Source organism: Rhododendron vialii, chromosome 3a (genome assembly GCF_030253575.1).
Source record: "Rhododendron vialii isolate Sample 1 chromosome 3a, ASM3025357v1".
Lineage (NCBI taxonomy): Eukaryota > Viridiplantae > Streptophyta > Magnoliopsida > Ericales > Ericaceae > Rhododendron > Rhododendron vialii.
The window spans coordinates 6,485,527-6,507,753 of NC_080559.1; the positions used below are offsets into that span (position 1 = coordinate 6,485,527).

Here is a 22,227-nt window from a genome sequence, read left to right on the forward strand (position 1 = left end):
AACATATTGTGCAAGGTTTAAGCTATGACAACCACATGGAATATAGAATGATCTAGGATTTACATCAAGTAGCCTTTTTTGTACACCTTGATTTTTACCTTTCATATTTGAGCCATTGTCATAACCTTGCCCTCTTATATCATCAATGTTGAGTTTAAGATCAACCAAAACTCCTTCAAGTCACTTAAAAAGCCCAAGCCCCGACGTGTCATGAACCTTAATAAACCCAAGAAAATATTCCTCAACCTTGACTTTATTTTCACCCTCAACATCCACACATCTTATAACAATCGACATTTGTTCATCATGACTAAGATCCGGAGTACAATCAAGGATAACCGAAAAGTACTTTGCTTTTAAAATCTTCTTCAAGATTTTATCTTTAATCTCTTTCACCAACAAGCTTATCAATTCATTTTGAATTTTGTGGCTAAGATAATGATTTTGAATCTCTTTATCTACCACACGTCGAAGGTGCTCTTGCATAATAGGATCAAATTCCGCAACAAATTCAATAAGTTGACAAAAAAGTCCATTATTCTTCTCATTAGTTCCACGGACTGGCAAACTATTTCGAGAAAGAGTCTTCACAACCCCAATTATTCAAACTAGTATCATCTTCCAACGAGCTCTCTCTTTGTCGATTAGATCTTCCATTTTCTTGTCAATTGTTGCTTTTTGTTGAAGTCCCTTTTGCAAGTCCACCCACCTCATGAGATTGGTGATATGTTCTACATTCCTTTCATGGTCTCTAAGCTTTGTAGGAAGGTTATGCCACTCACTAGTTCCCTCTCCGGCCAAACTAGTTGTCATTGTTTTATGCTTGAATAACTTGCAACAAAAACAAAAGACTTTGTTCAACTCATTTGAATACACAAGCCACTTCCTTTCTTATGCCACTCACTAGTTCCCTCTCCGGCCAAACTAGTTGTCATTGTTTTATGCTTGAATAACTTGCAACAAAAACAAAAGACCTTGTTCAACTCATTTGAATACACAAGCCACTTCCTTTCTTGCTTCTCACCATTTGGAAGATCACAAATGTAAAGATGGGAAGAAAAGTGTCTCCCACAAGTACCTTCTTTTGGAAATGCATCATTCTCTCTTACGATCTTAATGGGACCTCGTAGAACTAACATTATCCTCTTCGAATCATTAATGCTTCCCCACAATCCCGGATCGTAGTTCACATCAACATCTTTCTCAAGGTCAAGCATCCTCTCATGTTCTTCATTCCCTACATTTTCATTCATAGGAGTAGGGCCTTCATTATGCCCCTCTCTAGATTCTTCATTTGCTACATCAACATCTTCACTCATAAGTTCCTCAAGAACATCACCCATATTTGCGCCACTAGTTTCTTCATTAACATCTTTATTTCTAAGATTATCATTCACATCATCTTCCCTAAATTCTTCATCACTTGCTTCTTCAACTTGACTCGAAAGAAGAGATTTTTGTTTTTTCGCATTAAATAGACTAGATATTGAACCCACTAGTGATTTTTCCATTGCATCTTTCCATTGCCTCATTTTTCTATTTTGAGACCCGGATTTTTGTTTGTGCACTTTCACTCTATTCTTGTCATTCTCGTTGTTTGTCATAGTACCTATATTAGTACACCTCACCAATCATAGTACCAAGTAATCTTTAATCCTACTAATCACTAAATCACTAAATTAGTCAACTATGAGATTAAAAAAAGTCACATTTCATACTTATGCTCTGAATTTATTATGCATAAATAGGTATGAAAAAAAAAACAGTCCCAATCACTATAAATTTACTATGCATTTATGCTCCACTACCATTTTGATATTAATTTAGTCTCCACACTCCTCCTGTCCTCCACTAACCACTTCAACTGAACAAAATAATCAAAGAATAAAGAAAAGAATCAATTACTTATTCAAATGAAGAAGAAAGAGTCAGAAGCCCCACTTACTGCTAAAGTTTAGACTCCTTAGTCGTTCGTTACTACCGAGGCGATTCAGGCGAGATGAGAACAGCCGAAGAGGCGACTCAGGCAAGATGAGAAGACTTTGATCGGCGACTCGGTGTCCGCAGTTGCAATCTGTTCTTGCCTCTTGCCCTTTGCCTCTTGATTGAGTTGACTCCTTAGCATTTTCATTCGTTACTACTGTCTACCGAGGGTATTTCTCTTCTTCAAAATTAGGTTTAAATGAGGTATTTTGGGGCAAATGAAGTGCCATCCGGCCATCCCTTCTAATTTCCCGTCCCTTTTTTTTTCTTTTTCTCTTCTTATATCTGGTATATGCCCTTTTAATTTGTCTTCTTAATTTTTGCCCTCCTAATTTTCTTTTTCTCTCTTATTTACCCCAGGCATAGAAAACCCTTTGTTTGCCCTCCTAATTTTTTCAAGTATCATAATTTTTTTGGAATACATCTTTACAATTTTTTTTTGAATTTGTAAAAAAAATTTGGATTATGCCCCTACATTTTTTTCTGTTGGATTTCAAATTTTTTTAATATATATACAATTTTTTTTTTGTTGCCCAAGCCGACGGGCTTGTGGGGCTTACCCCCGGCTTGCCCTGCAGATTACATGAGGAGGAAGACTCGGTGCCCCTTAGCAAGGGCTGCCTAAGGTTGAGACTCGGTCAAAATGATGTAGTAAGTTTAAGGGTATGTATGTTATTTTGAGTCATTTGTAGTAGATGGTCTATAAATAGGAGTCTAGAGTGTTCATTAGGTAGCTTTTTGATTATTAAAAATATTGAATATATTGATTGAGACATAATTTCTCTCTCTACTCTTTGGGGTTTATCCCCTTGAATGAAATTTTTCTCATTTTTTTGAATCTTTGATTCCCCTTTGGTATTTTGATTGCATCATTTAGTATCAAAGCATCTAGGCTTAGATCCTAGGCTCTTTTCTCACCTATCTGGAACCCTAAATCTCACCGGAATCTTAAAACTTCGATGGAGCCCAAATCACTTGGGTTTCTCACTTTCGAGCTCTAATCACGGTAGCTCTAACCATTTCGAACAGGTTTCAAGCTGTTCGCAGTCCATTCAGCCCTGTTCAAACTTTTAAACCCTAGATCTAGACTTGCAAACTTTCCAAAAACCCAAAATCGAACCTGTAGCTCCAAAACCCCTTCGATTTCGAGTCTAATACCCTTCGATCTGTGCTATTTGACCCTCGAAAACTCTTTCTCAACCTTAAACGACCTTCGAATCTGACTATATACACCTTGAAAACCCAAAACCGAGCATGAAACCCCACAATCGAAAGCCTAAAGTATGGATGGACCTCAATCGAGGCCCCAACTTGATGTTGCAAGTCTCATAGGCGATTGTGACTTTGATTTCGACCTCATCCAATTTGCAATCTGTTCGATCAAGGCTCAACTCGCACCATGCAAGTGATTTTTGGCTCGTGTTTGGTAAGATCTACTATTTCTGTGCATAGTTTTCTGCCTTTGTTTGTTGATTTTGGATGTTGTGTATAGTGTAAGCCCTAGCTTAGTTGCTGTAACTACTGAGTGAGTTGAATTACTGAGTCACCCGGGTTGTGGAGGGTTGATGAGTTCATTGGGGTCTAAGTTAATTGAATTCTCTGACTGAGTTGGCCGGGTGTTGATTATTTGGGATTAACTGATTGTTGGGTGTGATAGATCTAGTTTGTGATTGAGTTTGCTGGGTTTTGTGTTGAGTTGACCAAGTTTGGGTTGAAAATTGCTGAGTTACTGGGTTTCTTGTGAAACAAATAGCTCAAAGAGGTAGAGATGTTGTGGAAATTTTGATAATGAATTTGATACTTATGGCAATTCAAATTGCAAGAGGAATGAGATTAAAGAGTTGAGTAAACACGTTGTTACCTTGCAAAACAAGATGCAACTATTGTTATTGAAAAGAGAAGTTGCTATCCTGAAGGAGAAGGTGCAACGTTTGCTACCTCCAAGCAAAGGTGGTGGTGATGATTCTCGAAGTCCACTCGAGACTCCTATTAATATTCCAAGTTGGTATAGTTCACGTTCGGATCAATTTGACTACAAAGAGGAAAACGTTGATGAGTTTCCAAGTCCTTCGCATATCTCCTTCGGAAAAAGTTTGAGGATGAATTGAGTCTTTATCCAAATGAACTTGATGTGGGGATGGAACAAGGTTATTTTGACAACATTTTGGTCTATGATTAGCCTCCAAGTGAAGAATTCGGAGTTGCTCTTTAAAATGATCCAACTTTTGAACATGGAGGTGATCTAGTTGAAGAAGATTGCATCCTTGATGACTATTCCATCTTTGAAGAATATCCTAATGAAGAATTTGAGGGTGTTTTTGGAGATGATTGTGTGTTTGACATTGAAAATGAGTGTGAAGATTTACCCATCGTTGATGAGTCTTCAAAGGAAGATTCTGGAGGTGTTTTGGAAAGCATTCCCAAGTTTAATGAGTTTTCAAAGGAGGACAGTGATGGTGATGATGCTGTTCTATCTTTGATGAGCTCTGATCACACGAAGATTTGGAGGATGATTATGTTTTTAAGACTTGTAGTGATTTTGAAGATGTACCAATATATGACAAGTTTGAAGAAGAGTTTGGTGGTGATAAAGAAGAAAGATTTGACGATGTTGGTGGTAGTAGTATAGAACAAGAAATGCCTATTCTTGTGAGCAATGAGCCTTGCTTCTTGCATTGGGAAGATAGGGGACAAATACAAAAAGAATGGCATGGAATTGATGTTGCATTGTGTGTGACCAAAGACAAATGAGATTGCTTTCAATCCGCGGATTCTAGGGGACTTCATGGAGCCAAAATCTGATGATTGTTCTTCCAACATGCCTCTTGGATTGTCTTTGGTGCAATATGTTCAAGATTGTGATGTTGTGGTGCCCGAACAAGTTCTAAAGTTGCCAATAGAGGGTAAGCACTACTTGGGACAACTTGAAGACCCCTTGGGTATGGTGTTCACTCCAGCGAGTCTTGGGTACGATATGGTACCGGGTTTTGATTCTAGTACTTGGTATGGTTTGTTACTAGTTCTTGAATCTTCCAAGGAGTCTAGGTACATTTTGGGAGCAAGTGATGAGAATTATCTTGATAATGTTTTGCTTGGCCCGCGGTGGATGTATACAAGGAGAAGCTAATATTGAAGATTGGTTGTGCTGAGGGTGATGCGTTGATCAAGGAATGCAGCCACGTGTCTAGTTCGGAGTTGCATGATAATCACTTCTATGTTTTCTTTATTTAGTGTCTTGTGTTTTGTTGTCTAACTTGAGGACAAGTTTTTTTTTTGAGAGGGTGAGTCTGATGCAGTAGGTTTAAGGGTATGTATGTCATTTTGAGTCCTTTGTAGTAGAAGGTCTATAAATAGGAGTCTAGAGTGTTCATTAGGTAGCTTTTTGATTATTAAGAATATTGAATATATTGATTGAGAGTTAAGACATAATTTCTCTCACTACCCTTTGGGGTTTATCCCCTTGAATGGAATTTTACTCATTTCTTTAAATTTTTGATTCCCCTTTGGTATTTGATTGCATCACAAAAGACTAGAATCCGCACCAACTACACACCTTTACTCACGAAAACACGAGCAAAGTGTATTACAAGGCTGGGGAACAAAAGAAAAAACAGTACTGTAACATTGAAATGGCCTACCCAGCATCTTGACATCACGAAGAATAACCCCTAGCTTTCCCCTGCTTTTCCTAATCACAACACCAAAACCCTCCTTCCGACGACTCCTTTTTCCATGCACCATCCACATTGATTTTAAACGAATCAGCCCTCGGCCGTTGCCACACCTGTGGGCAGCGCTGCCACAGCCGGTTGTTTCGCCACTAAATACTCCTGAAGTCCGTCAACTGCTCTCCTGCTTGTCACCCCAGGAAGCCTGACCTTTCTGCTCAAAACATGCATTATTCCTACATTTCCACATCTCTGTGTTCGGATTATCTGAGGCAGGTTTGGACCTCTTGTGTGAGATAAACCTGTTATATACTAGCGACTACAGGTCGTGGATATATGGTGAATCGTGAGTTCGTGACTTTGGCGACAACAATTAAACGCAAAACCTATGAATCTGCGATTGAGACGATGGTGTTGTTCACCATCCAAGCCGTCCTTTCGGCAATCCAAGAATCCAAATCTCATCTCCACCATGTAGCATCCGAGTCATTTATTGCCAAGATAAAATCTGGATCAATGGATTGCCAAACGGACAGCTCGGATGGTCCCGGTTCGTTTAGAAGGATAATACAATTACAAAGTTTATCTCAGTATTTAACCACTATATACCCTCATACACCAAAATAAGGAAGTACTCCTTGGGGAGTAGATTGGAAAAAAGCTTCATGATCGTCGGTTTCAATTTCATTTTATTTATAAGCCCAAACAAACTAAAGTAAAACTTTTCTCCTCTTTTCTTTACCTTTATTAGCCTAAAAAAAATCATAAAACCAAACAAATCACAAATTTTGCATGACAATCCCCGGAGTAGAAATCCACTATCATATTGCAAATTCTCCTCGTTTCTTTGATCAAATGAGGTCCACAAACTGCTAACAGGTTTACAAGCAATTTCTATTATCATTTGGCCTGTGAATTTCTTTTGTTGACATCCATGACTCAATGCAACAATATCACCTTTTTCGGTGAAGGGACCGAATGTCCAGACTCAATGGAAAGTTGCACTCCGGTTCCCACTCGCTGGAAAAGCCTGCCGCCTTCTACCCTGCTGGAAACCTCCACTCTCTTCATCATTACGAGATTGGCCTACAGTTGAACTCTTTTTCCTGTCCGCTTTACCAGCCCTACTTCTGCGACCACCTTCACTCTTTTCACCCATTTCAGCATCTGGTTCATTCCCAAGCCAAGCCTGTTTCCTTGCAGATTCATAATCGAAGGGTTTCAACTCCAAAAACCCACCAGATTCTCTGGGCTTCACAGGTTGCTTGGCTTTCCTTGTTTCGCTTATGGACTTGAAACAGTTTTGGAAGCTGGAGGATAGATCACCAAGAGACATGGTCTCATCCCCGTCATCCATTTCCAACTGCTCGTTTTTTGTTTCTATAGTTGTCGATGTCTCTACATTTGCACCACCTTCTTCTTCTTCATCATCATTATCTTCTTCTTTTTCTTCTAACAATATAACATCTTCCAAGGAAGAGCTTTGGGCTTGGATGGAAGAAGGTTCTTCAAGAAGCAGACGTTGCGATACTTTGGCAGGCTCTTCTACTACTAGTTGCAAAGTTTCATCCCTGGGCACAAATGAATGGAATGGAAGGTTTACTGAAGATTTAATCTGCTCCAGCTTGATCTCTTCCTTGTCCTATTTTGTGAAAAAAAGTTAAATGAAGATATAAAATTAAGCTACACAGCCTCCACTTGACATATGAAATGCGCACATTGCAAGACACCAACAGTATAGGTCAGAATTTCACATTTCCATAACTGGCCACCCATCTCAAAAGCTCGAACTCCAACATGTCTGTGGTTGTCCATATAATTTATTTCTTATCTTTTTAATGATGATGGGAAACCCCTTGCAGAAGACCCCAAGTGTAGGTACATACTCCAATTTGTGCACAGAATTGGTAGTTTGACAATAATAATACAACGAATCTTAGAAATAATGGAGGAGGTTTATAGTATGTTTTGCGAGTCTTTCGAGTGCAATGGTGAGAGAGAGGCAAAAAGAGAACTTGCAAAGGGTGAACCAAAAAGTTAGCCACACAAATAGAACAGAATAGTAGTTCAAAGAACAAATTCAAAAGATTGGTGAACCAAAAGACTGCAGAGGAAGTAAACTATAGAACTCACCTGGTTACCAGTATCAAATTTCCTCTTTGCAGTTGAATTCCCCAGAAATGCCCCAAAAGCACGGCTTGGCTTCTTAAGCACCTGAACAGTAGCTCCGGCACCCTAACAAGAAATAATCCGAAGACTTTGTTCAGTTGTTTCCCAAACCAAAAGAACATATAATTGTCAAGCAACCAAAACTCACTGCATGCAACACCTTCGAATTCCTATTTGTCTCACTAATCTGCTCTGAAATTATAGGGCTTCCACTTGGAAGTCCACTGACATGGTTATCTGCTTGACTCATTTTGTGCCCATTTTCACCAAAATGTTCTGAAGCCCTTTCTTGTCCATATCTGGAAATTCCAGCAATATTGTTTCCAAGCTCCAAAGATCCCCTCAAATGCACAGAATCTCGAGGGTTACCAGACATGTCATCATCCATTGAAATGCCACCACCACAATTTTGTGCAGCAGTCACACTTTTAATTGTTTCAGGAGCTTCAGGAGGTAGGGCTTCATTTCCATCTGCAGGGACCATGTTTCCTTCAGATGCCTGCATTTGAATATGCTAGTCAATAAAAAAATACAAAAAATTTGTTCCAGAGATTATCACATTGTTCTGAACCATTTCAAAGACAACGACACTCAAGTCACAAACGACGTACATATTTCCAAAAAGTTGATCCCCCTCAAATTGATTAATTGTTCGAGTTAATCACCAATTTGGAAGGTATCCAACCTTTTGAATTGGAGAATCAAACTCTTACCTAGCAAATCCCAATCCGATGAAGCTAAAACAGGATTATTAGAACATAAAAACTGCATTTTTTTTTTCAAAAGGAGTTCCCTCAAACTGACTACAAGCTCCAGATTCCATGTAGCAAACCAAGTGGAAGTTTCCTAAGCACCACAGTAGAAATGTAACGTACAGAATTATCAACCATAGATTTTTGTTTTCCCTACTCTGAAGAGGCAAAGAGGTTAAGCACATAGGGCATGATACAAAAACCACACAAAATATATATTTCCCACCGCAGAAAGTGGTCTTATAGAAGGAAATTTATCTTCTACCTTGAGAATTTAGCTAAAAATACAAGTTACAGACCTAATCTTTGGCGCTAATTTCATAAAATGGTTGACCACAGACTTGAACCCACAAACTAGAGGTTATTATGCTTAGTTAACCAAAAACTGAATCGGTTAACTAAAAACCGAAAAAATACAATCTATTCAATGAACCATCACTGCAAGTTAAATGGCGAATATTGTTTTCAGCATCATCCCTCTAACAGGGCTTGCCCACAAGGCCCTAAACTGAACATTTGAAACTTGGCAATCTGTTCATGGTGATTAAGAGAAGATTCGTGAAGTTCTCTGACTCTAACTTCTTGATATGAGTCTTACCGTTTGCGCGCACCACTCCTTTATTAGCTCTACAGCCTCTTCAAATGCAGCAGCATTTTGCATAGAATGCTTAATTATGCTGACAACAGAACCAAGACTGCGCTCTACATATGGGTGCTTCGAGTTCACTAAACGGCGTAGCTTGCTGGTGGTCACAGGCATCTGTTTGGCTTTTCACATTTCAAGAGAGAGGAAACATGAGAATGTCTCATGATTTACAAGTAGTACAATGAAAAACAATGTCATCTCATAGTCATTCGTTTAGTTTTCCAAATACCTATCTCAAGAAGAGTTTTGTTCGGCAACACATAACCAGTGCTTTCGTCCTCTGCACGGGCAACAACATCTCTCCACTCACAAAGTCCCTGCAAGCCATTCAGGTGTCATTATGCCGACAATGATGAGGAAGCAAAGACTTTTTGCATCGACAAAACAGATAAATCTCAACACACGGGATCTTTTTTAGTATCAATTAAAGTTGTACATCGAGACACCGTTTCTCGATTTTAAACAATTTGGCAAACAAGAGAAAGAACGAAGGCACAAAATTCTGTCTTGTAAATTTTTTTAATCTAATACTTTTTTACGTAAAAATTTTCACACCGCAAAACATTTTACATTGGAACAAACAGGGCCCTAGGGTAAAAACTGTAAAATCAATCCACAAAATGGCAATTGGTGCCATTATAAGTCCCAAGCAATTCCTGAAAAAGGTGGATTAAATATGTTGATGGCATATTTCAGTGATTAAATAGGAAATATCTAATTAGTAATTAATGAAAGACAATGTGATAGGATATAAAGAAAAAACTTACAGCAACAATCGCAAGCTGCTGGGCATTGAGATCAGCACCCTGCAAACTGCATCAACGAAAATGCACGCTTGCTATTCACTTTCTTCCAAGTCATATAGAAAATGGGAGCAACAATTATCCAAAACTCTTAGTGAGGAAAACAAATACTGTTGATGTACACTACAAACTGAAGCCATTACATACCCATATACGTAGAGAAATGAACTCTCAGTCAAAAGCTCTTTTTCATAAAGCTGCATGCATAAATCACCACTGCGCTTGTAAACCTGTAAGCCACGACAGTTTTTGGATAAGGTAAATTTATAGATGGTAATATGAGCCAACACTACAAAATCGAGATCACTAAATGAAAGAAAATACTATCACCAAAGGAAAAATGCCACACACTAATGCCTGTCTATCACCATGCTTTGAGATAACAAATATAACACTCTGAACTTTAATTTTGGCTTCACTGAATTCAGGACCCAAACCCACTGATTTTGTTCGACTTCATTTTCTCCCTTCTTATCCAGTGAGCTTAAAGAGTTGTAACCTAACATTTGGCACTAGGAATGTGCTCTCTTATATAAATTGAGCCCCAAAACTATTTAACATTTGGCATCCATAGTATTCATATGGCAGCACTAGACCCATGGACAGTACAAGTGAAGGGCCATGAAGGTAGGGGCGTCAAACGGGCGGATATGGGTCAAATTGGGTAAGTTGTAAGTGGGTTGGGTCTTTTAATGGATCATGACCCATTTAAAACCCAATTAGTTATGAGCCTAATTACCCATACCCAATCCGACCATTTATTTAACATCAAACCCGACCTGCCCATTAACCCAGTTACATATATATTAAAATCTAAAATGACTTAACTACCCATGTACACTGAAATGACCATGTTACACCTATACATTTAAATGACCAAATTACCCATGTAAACTAAAATTACCAATTAGAGTCCCTGGTTGGCAACCAAATATCCCTTTTTCCATCTCACAAATATCTGCTAAAAATGAAAATCGTCGCTGACGGGAAGGTGTTGCCAACCGAATCGCAGCATATCTACTGAAATCTAAGCTTTCCATTCATAAATTGAATTTTCTCTCTCTAAACCCATTTCAAACCCATTTCGTAGAAAAATTTAGGACTTGAATAAAGTTCTAGGGTTTTCTATGTAATAAATTGTTGCGAGATGTATATATCTGTTTTGTTTGTAATTGTAAATTTCCATTCGATCAGAATCAAAACCAGCCCGTAAATTTCTGTTTTTGGGTTCAATTTGCTGCGAGATGTATATAATTGTTTTCTGCAAATTTTCAGTTAAATTAGGAAATTAAATTATCATTTATCTTTCTACAATAGTTTAATGACATCTACAGTAATTTTCCTGCTAAATTATGAAGACATGAACATCTTTAGAATTCACTTTGGACTATTCAAAAGAATCAAAACTGAGAGCCAGCTGTTTTACGAAAAAAAAAAAAGAACAAAACCATCGTGGCTTCAATTAAGTTGCTGAGAAAAACTCATTTAACGGCGAGAGAGGGGAGATCGAGAGATGACGAGTAATCTCTGTCGTCCTTTTTCATTTTTATGAGGTGGGTTAGTTTATGACTTGTTGGGTCATTTAACTTGGCCCAATTGAGACCCAATTAAGACCCACTAATAAATGGGTTAGATGGGTTTGGGCTCATTCTAACCTAGCTAACAAATGGTTGGGTTGGGTCGATCTGTTAGTGGATGGGTTTGGGTTGATTAATGGGTTTGGGTTCAATTTGCCACCCCTACATGAAGGTCTTGTTATCTGTGGCTTTTCAGAGCCAGCGGCAGATTTGATTCACCCATTCAATGATAGCCAAACAAGAGCACATACATGTCTCTACATGGGCATACTAGCACCAACTCTAAATGAATACACATCAAACAATTACAGAGAGTTTTGGACTTCAACCCTTTGTGGGCTGTCTATAATCGAGGCAATTACAATGCCAAAATTATTTTACCACAAACAACTCCATAATTGTGGTAAAACCACCAACAATCACATTGTTAATGGCTAGAGCAAAATTTCTTTGCCTCCCATTCTAGACCAATGTGTAACGTGTTAACAGTATTCCATCGCACATGACCGGAATAAACCAAATAAAAGTGGGCATGAGTAAGACTTGGATTCAATTCCATGGGGAAAAAAGCATATCCTAAACCTCTAATAAATCCCTCTTTCAACCCACAAAAATAGTTTAATTTATTACCTCCCCAGCCCCCAGGTTCCATAGCCTGGTAACTCCTAATGAAGTGCGAAGTCAATTTTGAGTCTGTAAGGCTATACAGGCTTGATTGCCACACTTCCAAAGTGAAGGCTAGCGATTTAGGATTTGCATAGACTACACAGAAAAAAGAACTTAGTGACCTACCCAACAAAACACCGTACCAATTGTAGCCTGTTAGAGATCACACACAGGGAATGTTCAAGTTTCTGAAACATGAGAGTGATCACTATTAGTCTACCACTAAGTAACGAGTGACGAACAACAATATTAGTAACCAGCATTGATCATGTCTAATGTCAGTAGAACATGTGGATGCACTAATACTAATATGTTTCACTCGCAAAAATCCATCTTTAATGTGCTTCTTCTCATATAAGTTCAGTGGCATTAAGGACCAAGCACGTCATGATTGTTTAATGTGATACGCAGATAGAAAGTGAAATAGTTACAAAAATAAATTTTGCTCCTCCATACACATGCATAAAGAAGAACATGTTCACGGCTTATGAATGCCATACCTCTACCAGCAAGTCATCAGAATTCTCAGACTCAGTTGATGCTGAAAGCAACCTGATTCTCAGTAAATCATAAATATGCAACAGATAGTGTGTATCTTCTCTGGCATATCTGACAACAGAGTGATATAAAGAATTAGATAAGCTCCGCAGCTCGGGGTCAAAATAGAGCTGACAATTCTAACCTGAACTCGTCAACCCGCCCAACTTAATGGGTTTGGGTCCATGATTGAGTTATGTCGATCTTAATTGGATTGAACTGATAAAACCTCATGTATGATGTAAGCGAGATGGGTAATTTATTAAGTTTGAGCAGGTTGAGTAGACATTTAATGGTTAAACAAGGAAGTTCATCCATGAACTCTTTGGACATTAAAAGACTAATTGCTTTGTTTCTTTGTTGCCGAGTAAGTGCAGGTATAGAAAAGAAACTTTAATGTGCTCCACCTGGTTCTAATTAATACATGTTGGAAGTAAAAGCCGTGTTTGCATAGACAATCTGCACAGTAAAATAAAAAAAGAATGGTGGAAGAGCACTGTTCAAGAATGGCTTGCCACGTTCAAATTTTGGCCAATTTTACCCCTGCCTATAGTGTTGCTTTCCGTTTCTGACTACAGGGCATTGTGCTATTGCTTTATCTAGTGCATGACGTGGCCTAATATGTTGCTCCGTTCTTTTCGAACGAAATTCCTCATTAACAATACTTGCATGATTAAAAAAAATTCTGAATGGCCCCTCTTTGTTTCCCTCCTTTGAAATTTGTAGGAGCTCTTCTCTGACTCTCATCCAGACTCCCGTCTGTAAGTGGCTTTTCGAGGTATGCCATCCGACCAACAAAGGACACTTGAGTTGGCTGTTGGGTCCACTGCTATTACTTCCTTACAGAGCACTCTCTATGAGAGTAAGGGAGTGAAGGAGTGCTGAAGTTGTTTTCAGAATTAACTTAAGGCAAAGAGGGAAGATTTCAAGGGGTCGTCATTTTTTAGGGATATAATTTTGGATGTTTTTGTTTGGATAGAGATCAAACTGCAGGTTCCAACGACAAGACAATGGAAGGACGAATCATGCAGACACCTGACACAACAGCACCTCTCTCTCTCTCTCTCTCCCTCTCCCTCTCTCTCACAAAATACAAACCCTTGAAAACTATACATTTTTTTTCATTCAGTGACAAAATCCAATTCTAATAAACACATAAATCCCCCTTTTGTTATGCCATACTGATATAAGTCTGTCTCACTAGCTGCAACAGTGTGATTCATTGCTTGCCATAGATACCATGTCTCTCTAAGCAATATATGTCATAACGACCCCCCCCCCCCCCCCGAAAGAAGATAGCCTCCAGTAATAAGGAGTTCCAAACAAGTGAGTCCGTACTTAGCCTGCAGCTTAATCAAAGTACTTTCAAAGTAAAACCAACAAGAAAAAGAATATTTCAATGCCAAAAAGGAAGGCAAGCCATTAGGAAAGCATGGATCATTGGTCCCCAAAAAAATATATACCTGAGCATCTCATCAGGGATAGGACGAATTCTCCAATCTGCATTCTGGTATCTGCAGCAAGTTGGCTGATCAGTTTCGTATCACAGAAAACAGGGGTTTGGTTCAAAAACAGAGTCAAACAAGAGAAGAAAGGGGATAAGAAGATACTTGTCTTATATAGAACCTACTCTTTGTTAGCGCTAACTGCACAAAAGTGGTACAGAAGATACTCCAGACTATTTCTCTCCATTTTCAATACCCTTGAGGCCTGAAAATTAAGGCAAAACATATATCAATACAACCAAACATTGTACCCTCACCAGAAATCAACATTTCTCTTACAAACAAAGAATGTATTAGCAAAACAGAGCAAGCCAGACCTCTGCCATGTCTGGAGAATTAATCACAAACGAGAAGAACAAATACAAGAAGAAATACAAAATACCATGGAACAAATAAATTCAGGAAAAAGTTTGTTCCCAAGAACAACATTACACGCCTTGTGATGCCACCACCAACTAATGCATTTGCAATTCACCAAATCAATTTTATAATTCCTAAAAAGTGGCAAGAAAGGTTTACTTAAATGAGGTTCCCCACAGGCCCACGCTAAGCCAATTTGCTTACTAACCTGTTACAGTGATACTTAACAAGGTGCTCTTGCAATTTTATCCAACAAGAATTTAATTAAGGAAAAATCAAGTGTGCAATCCAAGAACGGCTGTTACATAATACATGCTCTTGTTTTGCTAAATAAATTGCAAAAGTTATTAAAATTGCCATCAACAGTTACAAATCCTATCAAATGAAACACGTACAAGAAGTGTATCCGGGATAATTGGGAAACAACTTACATTGCACTTGGCACTCGCTGGAAAAATAGTTCATTGTAACAAATGAGAGTAAACTTAAATGGGCAATATAGTTCAACTACTGCAGAAGGAAAAATGGCAGAGATCCCAAGACCTCTTACCCTCCCCAACATTGTATTCCAAACAAAATGCAGGAAAAGGTCATGCCTATGTGTCTTACTTTCAACTACATCATAACTACTGAGGGTGTAGCGCGGGACAGAGTTGTACTAACATATGAAAGGAATTACAATGGCTTGGGACCACCGAAGGTAGAGAAGGAGAGAGCTCAGGGCAGGGGAGGGGAGAGTGGTCAAGCAAAGAGTAAATATGCTCAGCCTGTAATATGTGTTGTATGTCTATCTTCGATGATGTGGTTTGGCAGTGGAGAGTGGTCAACCAAAGAGGAAATATGCTCAGCCTGTATTCAATGTCTTGTATGTCAATCATCAATGTCAAACCATATTTATATAGTAGAGGAACCTTGGAGAGGACGGAAGCCAACTTGAAAGCTTCCTCCTCATTAATCGACAAAATGGATTTTGATAAGGCTACTCTTTGCTGAGAGATATGCAGAGAGATATGGAGGAACATGGAGCCCAGGGTACTTAGTTTGGAATGAGCAGTGAAACGATTCTGAAGGGCTCGCCTTACCGATGGACCAGAGTCCATCGGTAAGTGCCACATGGCAAGGTCCTCGTGGATGCCCAAATCAATATCACGGAAAGGTATTCAAATAACTTCCATCCGTCAACATTAACTGAAGAATAAATTGGCGACCAAGCAAAAAACTTTTCCCATGGCTAATTAATAGCTGTGGAGGAGCACAAACATCACAGAGGGGTCGTAATTATAGGTAGCACAGTCCACAACCACCTTGCTGGTACAGTGGTACCAAATCCAAACAAACCCTCATCTTTTCAATCTGCTTGTGGTGGATAAACTAAAAACCCCAAAGGCCCAAACTATGTATAACAGGTAGGAAATTCTTCAGAGTCACAATCCTTGGATCGAACTAGGGAGATCTGAATTGAATGTTTTTCTTAAAAAGCTATTTAAACATTCATATCACATCAAAGGACTTCCTCATGATAACAAGAAAACATCGTGTCAGTACTACAAGGAGAATTAAGCATAAATAGTGATAGTCTGATAGAGAAGAAACAGCTTGACCAAGTCAATTAGAGAAGAAAATATTTCAAATGCCACTGGTTGTGTTTGGTTGAGAGTTTAGTTTAGTTTAGTTTTGGTAGTGGGTGGAGACAGAAATAGAGTAATGATTGAAGATAGGAATAATGATTGGAGAGAGATAGAGAAAGATGTGAAAGTAGTAATTGAAAAAATAGGGTAATGATTGGAGAAAGAAGTAGGGTAATGATTAGAAAACAAAACTAAAACAAAACTAAAATGGCAAACGAACAAAGCCAGTGGCGTATTATGGTTTTAGGAACAAAATTTTCCCAAAGAGAATCACAAAACAGCTTCAAAGAGCGAAATACGATCATCATTTGCGTATTATGGACAACCAGTTGTGATTATTATGAATGGAGGTAGGATGTAACAGGGAAAAAGAGAACTGGCTAGAGATAAAGAAGTCCTAAACTTTTCAAACACAGATAAGATGGACAGAGACACTAAATACAAGTGATGCAGGGCCTGAAGGGCGTGGAGGGATGATAGGGGGGATGAAGGGTAGCGCAAACGGGCCACAGCCCTAACACAAGGCCACACAGCCTTACACTCAATTCTCATTAATTAATCTCTGAAAAATATATCAGCTCTTACTTATAGAGCTAAAATCCTAACAAGAAAACAAAACTAGAGTCCCAATAGAAAACAAACTGACATCTACACATACCATAACTAACTCTTACCTAAATCTTACCCTGTCAGAACTAAATAATTATCAAGATATTATCCTACTAAATAACAATAAAAACGATGACGATAATAATCATATTCATAACAGTAACAATAACAATAATAGTAAATATATTTCTTGGACCAAATCTCCTCTCGCATGTAGGACATCTACATTCTGGATCAACAAGCTATCTCAAAAAAAAAGAAAAAAAAGAAGCTCTATACGGGCACCTAAGCACCAACAGCTACACCACAAACAACTCGGCATGGCCTTTCCTTGTAGGACCATGTTAACAACATTAAGGCTCACATGAAGTTCACGTTTTAGCAAAGGGAGTTGCATCAAATAGAAACCTGCCCCGTGTCGAACAAATTGCAGACGTATATGCCAAAGTCCCTTTGCAGCCATATTATATCACGATCTGCTCCATGCATGACCTGATTAGGTCAAAGTATAATCATGATGAAAAGAATACACCACAGTTTAACAGATGGGTCAAAAATGAAATAGATCTACCTTCTTTTTGGAAGGATCTTTGAACACTTCCCTCAAATAAGGACCGATATGAATCCGAAGCTTTAGCGTATCAACAACGAAATCCTCGGTTCTAGTTGAGATTTGCATCAGACAAGTCAAACCTTGAAAAGATCGATAATGATTATGTTCCAAATCAACCTGGGCAATGCCAAAGTTAATAAAACTAGCTTTAGAATCAAACAAATAGAAATTACATGCAGCCGTAAAATAATGGTGAAGTAAACAATTAAAAGGCAGCCATTATCAACTGCTGAAAAAATTATAGCTCAACAAATAGAGCAATATACAACATGAAGAGCACAACATCAAAAAATCTTCAAAGCTTCTTCCCCACTTTTAGGAGCTATTTAGTTTAGTATGAGTGATGGAATTTTGGTCATTGTAATTTGTACTCTCCGCTATACATATTGTAGACAATGACACGTGTGTTAAGGTTAATCAACACCCTAAACGCTTTTCCATTCACGACATGGTATCAGAACGGTGAAACACTGCTACCACTCACCAAACCCTAATTGCCACTACCGATCTGAACTCCAACAGCTTATGTAGCACTGACACAACAGAGATTGCCAGGTAAAATTCCAGAGAAGCATCGAGTGTCAACCACGTACTATTGTTTTCCAATATAAAGAACAGGTCAATGATATTGCATGGCATGGGTCACGATTACGATGCAAGGTGGCGAACCATCATTTTCGTAAGCTCGAGACTGTTCCTACACCCCAATCCCCCTCACCCCAAAAAACCCAAAAAGAAAAAGGAAAATATATCTAATCTGCCAGCTAATGAGATACAAAATTTACCGCAAACTCAGTCACTCCACGCAACTTAGCAGCTAGCTCCTTCAGATCCATGACTTCTTCCACAAGCTTGAAAGGAGTAGACTCAATTGGAGGTGGTTTCACAGGCTCAACATGCCCTACATTTTTGTCAACAAAATCCAAAATGGAGAACTTCTCCTGCAAACATGAAAATGTAGTAAGCAAGATATCAAGATTTCCTCAAGCACACTGCAATACGTTGAAAGCATAACAAATGATGATTACAACCAGCAAATATGAAGAAGTAAATCGCACAATGAACAAAGTGCATATTAACCTAGAAACTATGCACCTAGAACATATAATACAATGACATTATATATAAGGATTGATCGGGCATGATAGTATCAAACTAACTCTGTGAAAGAGGTACCTTCAAAAATATGCATGATATTATCCATAAATTCATTCGTCGCTCAATAAATTCGAGATTGAGGAACAATTGGCCAGGGTGTATATGTTGAAGGTATTGACAGGTGATCTGTATCATACCAATAAGAAAGAAAATTCTAGATTTTCATGTGGCAAGTTAGTAGATTGTTAGAATGATTCACTTCTAATCAATAAGGCTTTAGAAGTTAGGAATTCTTCAGTAGCTATGCAATTTGCTGAATTTTCCTCATCTATAAGTTTTTTTTTTTATGATTTTTACCAAACCAAGCCTTATTCCAATCAATTGGGGTCAGCTACATGAATCCTATTTTTATGGTTTTTATTAGGTCTAAATATTCTACTTCGTAAAGGTACACTAGTTTCCAGTTTCCTATTTGTGAGCCAAAGTCCATGTGGTGAAATGCCTTTTGTGACAAAGGATTAGAGTACTTCCCCTGTCAACATGCGGATGCGGTAATCATTAGTTCGACATTTTCCAATTATAATTTGAGAAAATCATGAAGTCATTTGTCTGCAAGGCGAAAAGAACACATAACTCATGACGACAAGGCAGTTTTCCAAGCGCCCTATTTACGTAGGATGCCTCCCAAATAACCCCACATTTCTAGAACATAAATCTCTATGATCAAAAATTCACATTATAAATATACGAGACAACCAATTCACATGCAACTAACACTACCCATAACTAACCAAAAAACTTCGAAACTTTATATCAACAAACTAACCAGTGGATGTATAAACCTGGACCCATCCTCACTCCTCTGCAACCAAACATGATCAAACGGCTGGTTCGAATTATTAACAACAATCTTAAACTTATCCTGCGGCCGGGGAATACTCGGTACGTGAAACGGAACCTTCGGCTTACCCCCCATCGTTTTCTTATCTCTAGAAGCCACCTTCACCGACGACTCAACCCTATCTTTCTCCTCCACCACCACCTGACTCAACAACCCTTTCTTCTTGTTCTTTCCATACACCAACTGAAACCCGCTCTCCGAATCCTCAGCATTCGCCGTCATACCACTGGGCCCACCCTCCTCTTCCTCCTTCCTCGCCCTCCGAAAATCGTCAACCGAAACATCAAACCTCTCGAACACCTCGTCGTTCGCGCTCACAAGCCAGTCGTAAGCGTCGTCGAGATCCCCCAGAGGGAACTCCATCTCCTTGCCCCATAATTGGGCGGGAGAAGATCCGATGGCTCGCAGCATTAGCTGCGCATCATCGGAGATTTCTTTGACCGGGGACTTGAACTCGGCGAAGTTGTAGTAGAAATGGAAGTCCTTGTCGGACGGTATGCCTCGGGACGAGCCCGAGAGCTTCGACAGCGAGGAGGAGAGAGGGCCGGAGGTGACGCGCTGGAGAGTCTCGGCCTCGTGCTTGGTGGACTGGGGTTGAGACTGGGAAGGATCGGTGTCCATGGCGTTGGTCTTTTAGGGTTTTTGGGTTTGGATTTGCATTGGTGTCAGTAGAGAGATTCACAGGAGGGTAGAGCGGGGGTTTAGGGTTAGGGTTTTAGTGTCCGTTTGAGAAGTGATGGGAAGTTACCTGCTGCTTGCTTTTATTGCGTTTCTTCTTCTGTGTGAACTGAGATGTGGGGAGAAACAAAAATGCTACTTGCATGTAGCGGTTACGGGTTTGTGCTTTGTTGGTTTATTGCACTTTCTTTTTCTGATCCTTTGGTTTATTGCACTTTCTCTCGAGTTGAGTTTTGTTCCCCTTGAGAATGTCAATATGACTTTCTTTTCTATTAATTGAGTTTTGTTCCCCTTGAGAATGTCAATATGACTTTCTTTTTTATTAATTGAAATAACGTGGATTTCATCAAAAAGTATTATCATGCTTATCAAAAAATATATTGCAAGGGTGAGACATACATCATTTCAACAAATAGGAGGGAGAGTAATGTTCACCTTCTTTTTAAGGAGGGTGAACAAAATTGCACTCCTCCCTCTCGGACAATTTTTGTATCAGCAACTAATCAAGCACGATTGTTTAACATTTGTTCATTTAGTTATCATCTACTTATTTTTTGTATCAGCAACTAATCAAGCACGATTGTTTAACATTTGTTCATTTAGTTATCATCTACTTATTTTTTAAGTTTCATTTATACTCTACAAATGAATCAAATATCACAACTGTTGTACTCCCACAATTATTACCAAGGGTATTCTATCCACCTATTCTAGAGGATGGAAGATATTTGATTCGTTTGTTTGTTTGGGGTCTCAAAACCCCTGAATACAAATCCAGGTGTTCACTCGAGCTGTTTCATCCAATCAAAAGGTGCCCAATCTCGGTCAAAACTCGAAACAGCTTGCTTTTGTGTCTCCTCTGAATCATGCTTCCTACGACCATAAATGTCCTCTTCCGGCAACTTCAGCATGCCCCTTATAACATTGAGTCCGAAGTTGGCTTTGAACTGCTGCTCATCGTCAATGACGCAGACAAACCCCTTGTTTAATCCGAATTCGACATGGAAGTATGGAAAATCCTTGGAAACAGAACCACGCAACCCCTTTATCTCTTTGAATTGTGCTGGCTCCATCAATTGCCTGAAGGAAACTCGTTGCACAAACATGTAAGTAGGAAAATACTAGAAGAAGATATTAAAGATGTTGAGTTCTCAAGAAACAAGTAAAATTTCGTTGATGTTGCTCAAGTTTAAAGATTAAACCAATCACCAAGGGTTTTTCTCTCCGTAGAAGACTAATAGTGATATATGAACCAAACTTTCCAAATGGTGATCCGTGTCATTGGCATTTTTCGTATCAGGCTAGAAGACAAAAATGGTAGCACATGTTATCTTTATTTCAGTGTCCAATGATTCGTACGAAAAGTAAACATCTACATTGCTCACAACTCTCTTAAATACTCCCTCCGACTCACAATGGATGACAATTTTGGCATACGTGCCTTTCAAGAATTTATCAAACAAGATTTAAATAGCATGTAAAAGCATTATAAATTAAAAGCAGAGATAAATTCTTAAGTGGTCTGAGCTTGTGAAATTGTCATCCATTTTGGCACAAAGGGAGTAACATAAAAAGACAAAGGGTTTAACAAGAGGACAATAGGGTTGGTTACATCTTTTGTGTGTGTGTGTTCTCTTTTGCTACTGTAGAAAACTAATTAAGGGGACTCCGCTGCCTATGGTGGTAGGATTTTCACCCAATTTACCATTAAGGTACTGATCAACCTGCAGCATTAAAAGTCACACAACTACACAAAAGATTCTGGGTTAAAATTTTCATAGTAAAACGAGCATCATGGTGTCAGCTCAAACACAAAAAAAACTGTTTATCGTCCCGTCTGTTCAAGAATTTAGCATAGTATTTCTGTTCAATACAACAAATAGTATGGCAGTATAAAAACCAATGGTACATGCAGAAAAATCTTCGGAATATAGAGGTGAAGGGGAAGCCGAATCAAACCCATTGAAAATAAGACATCCAAGGTAAGTGGCTTCAGCAGAAATAAACACAGTATCAACTAACAAACTAGACAGA

General features: G+C 38.8%; 1 protein-coding gene across 2 annotated transcripts; it reads right to left on the bottom strand.

The window, feature by feature from the left end:
* Nucleotides 1–6,456: 6,456 nt before the first annotated feature.
* LOC131318472 (protein RRP6-like 2) lies at nucleotides 6,457–20,318 on the bottom strand. 2 transcript variants are annotated; one of them, XM_058348279.1, is made up of 14 exons: nucleotides 19,441–20,318; nucleotides 18,302–18,457; nucleotides 17,475–17,633; nucleotides 17,312–17,395; nucleotides 14,432–14,511; nucleotides 14,265–14,315; nucleotides 12,765–12,873; nucleotides 10,169–10,251; nucleotides 9,986–10,031; nucleotides 9,448–9,535; nucleotides 9,171–9,340; nucleotides 7,981–8,319; nucleotides 7,785–7,886; nucleotides 6,457–7,293 (listed from the first exon to the last, which is right to left on the bottom strand). In XM_058348279.1, the coding sequence occupies exons 1-14, from the start codon at nucleotides 20,134–20,136 to the stop codon at nucleotides 6,640–6,642; spliced, it is 2,817 nt and encodes a 938-aa protein (XP_058204262.1). In that variant the 5' UTR covers nucleotides 20,137–20,318; the 3' UTR covers nucleotides 6,457–6,639. The 2 variants fall into 2 exon arrangements, with proteins under 2 accessions (XP_058204262.1, XP_058204261.1); XM_058348278.1 differs by having other exon boundaries at nucleotides 7,969–8,319.
* Between the last annotated feature and the right edge of the window lie 1,909 nt (nucleotides 20,319–22,227).

Bases quoted from the DNA above. Each gene is read 5' to 3' on its own strand.
- LOC131318472 (XM_058348278.1), bottom strand. From the start codon at position 20,136: ATGGACACCGATCCTTCCCAGTCTCAACCCCAGTCCACCAAGCACGAG. The intron at 14,316-14,431 runs GTAGGTTCTATA...AACTTGCTGCAG, and splicing joins GCAGTTAGCGCTAACAAAGA to ATACCAGAATGCAGATTGGA. The intron at 10,032-10,168 runs GTATGTAATGGC...TCGTTGATGCAG, and splicing joins TCATTTCTCTACGTATATGG to TTTGCAGGGTGCTGATCTCA.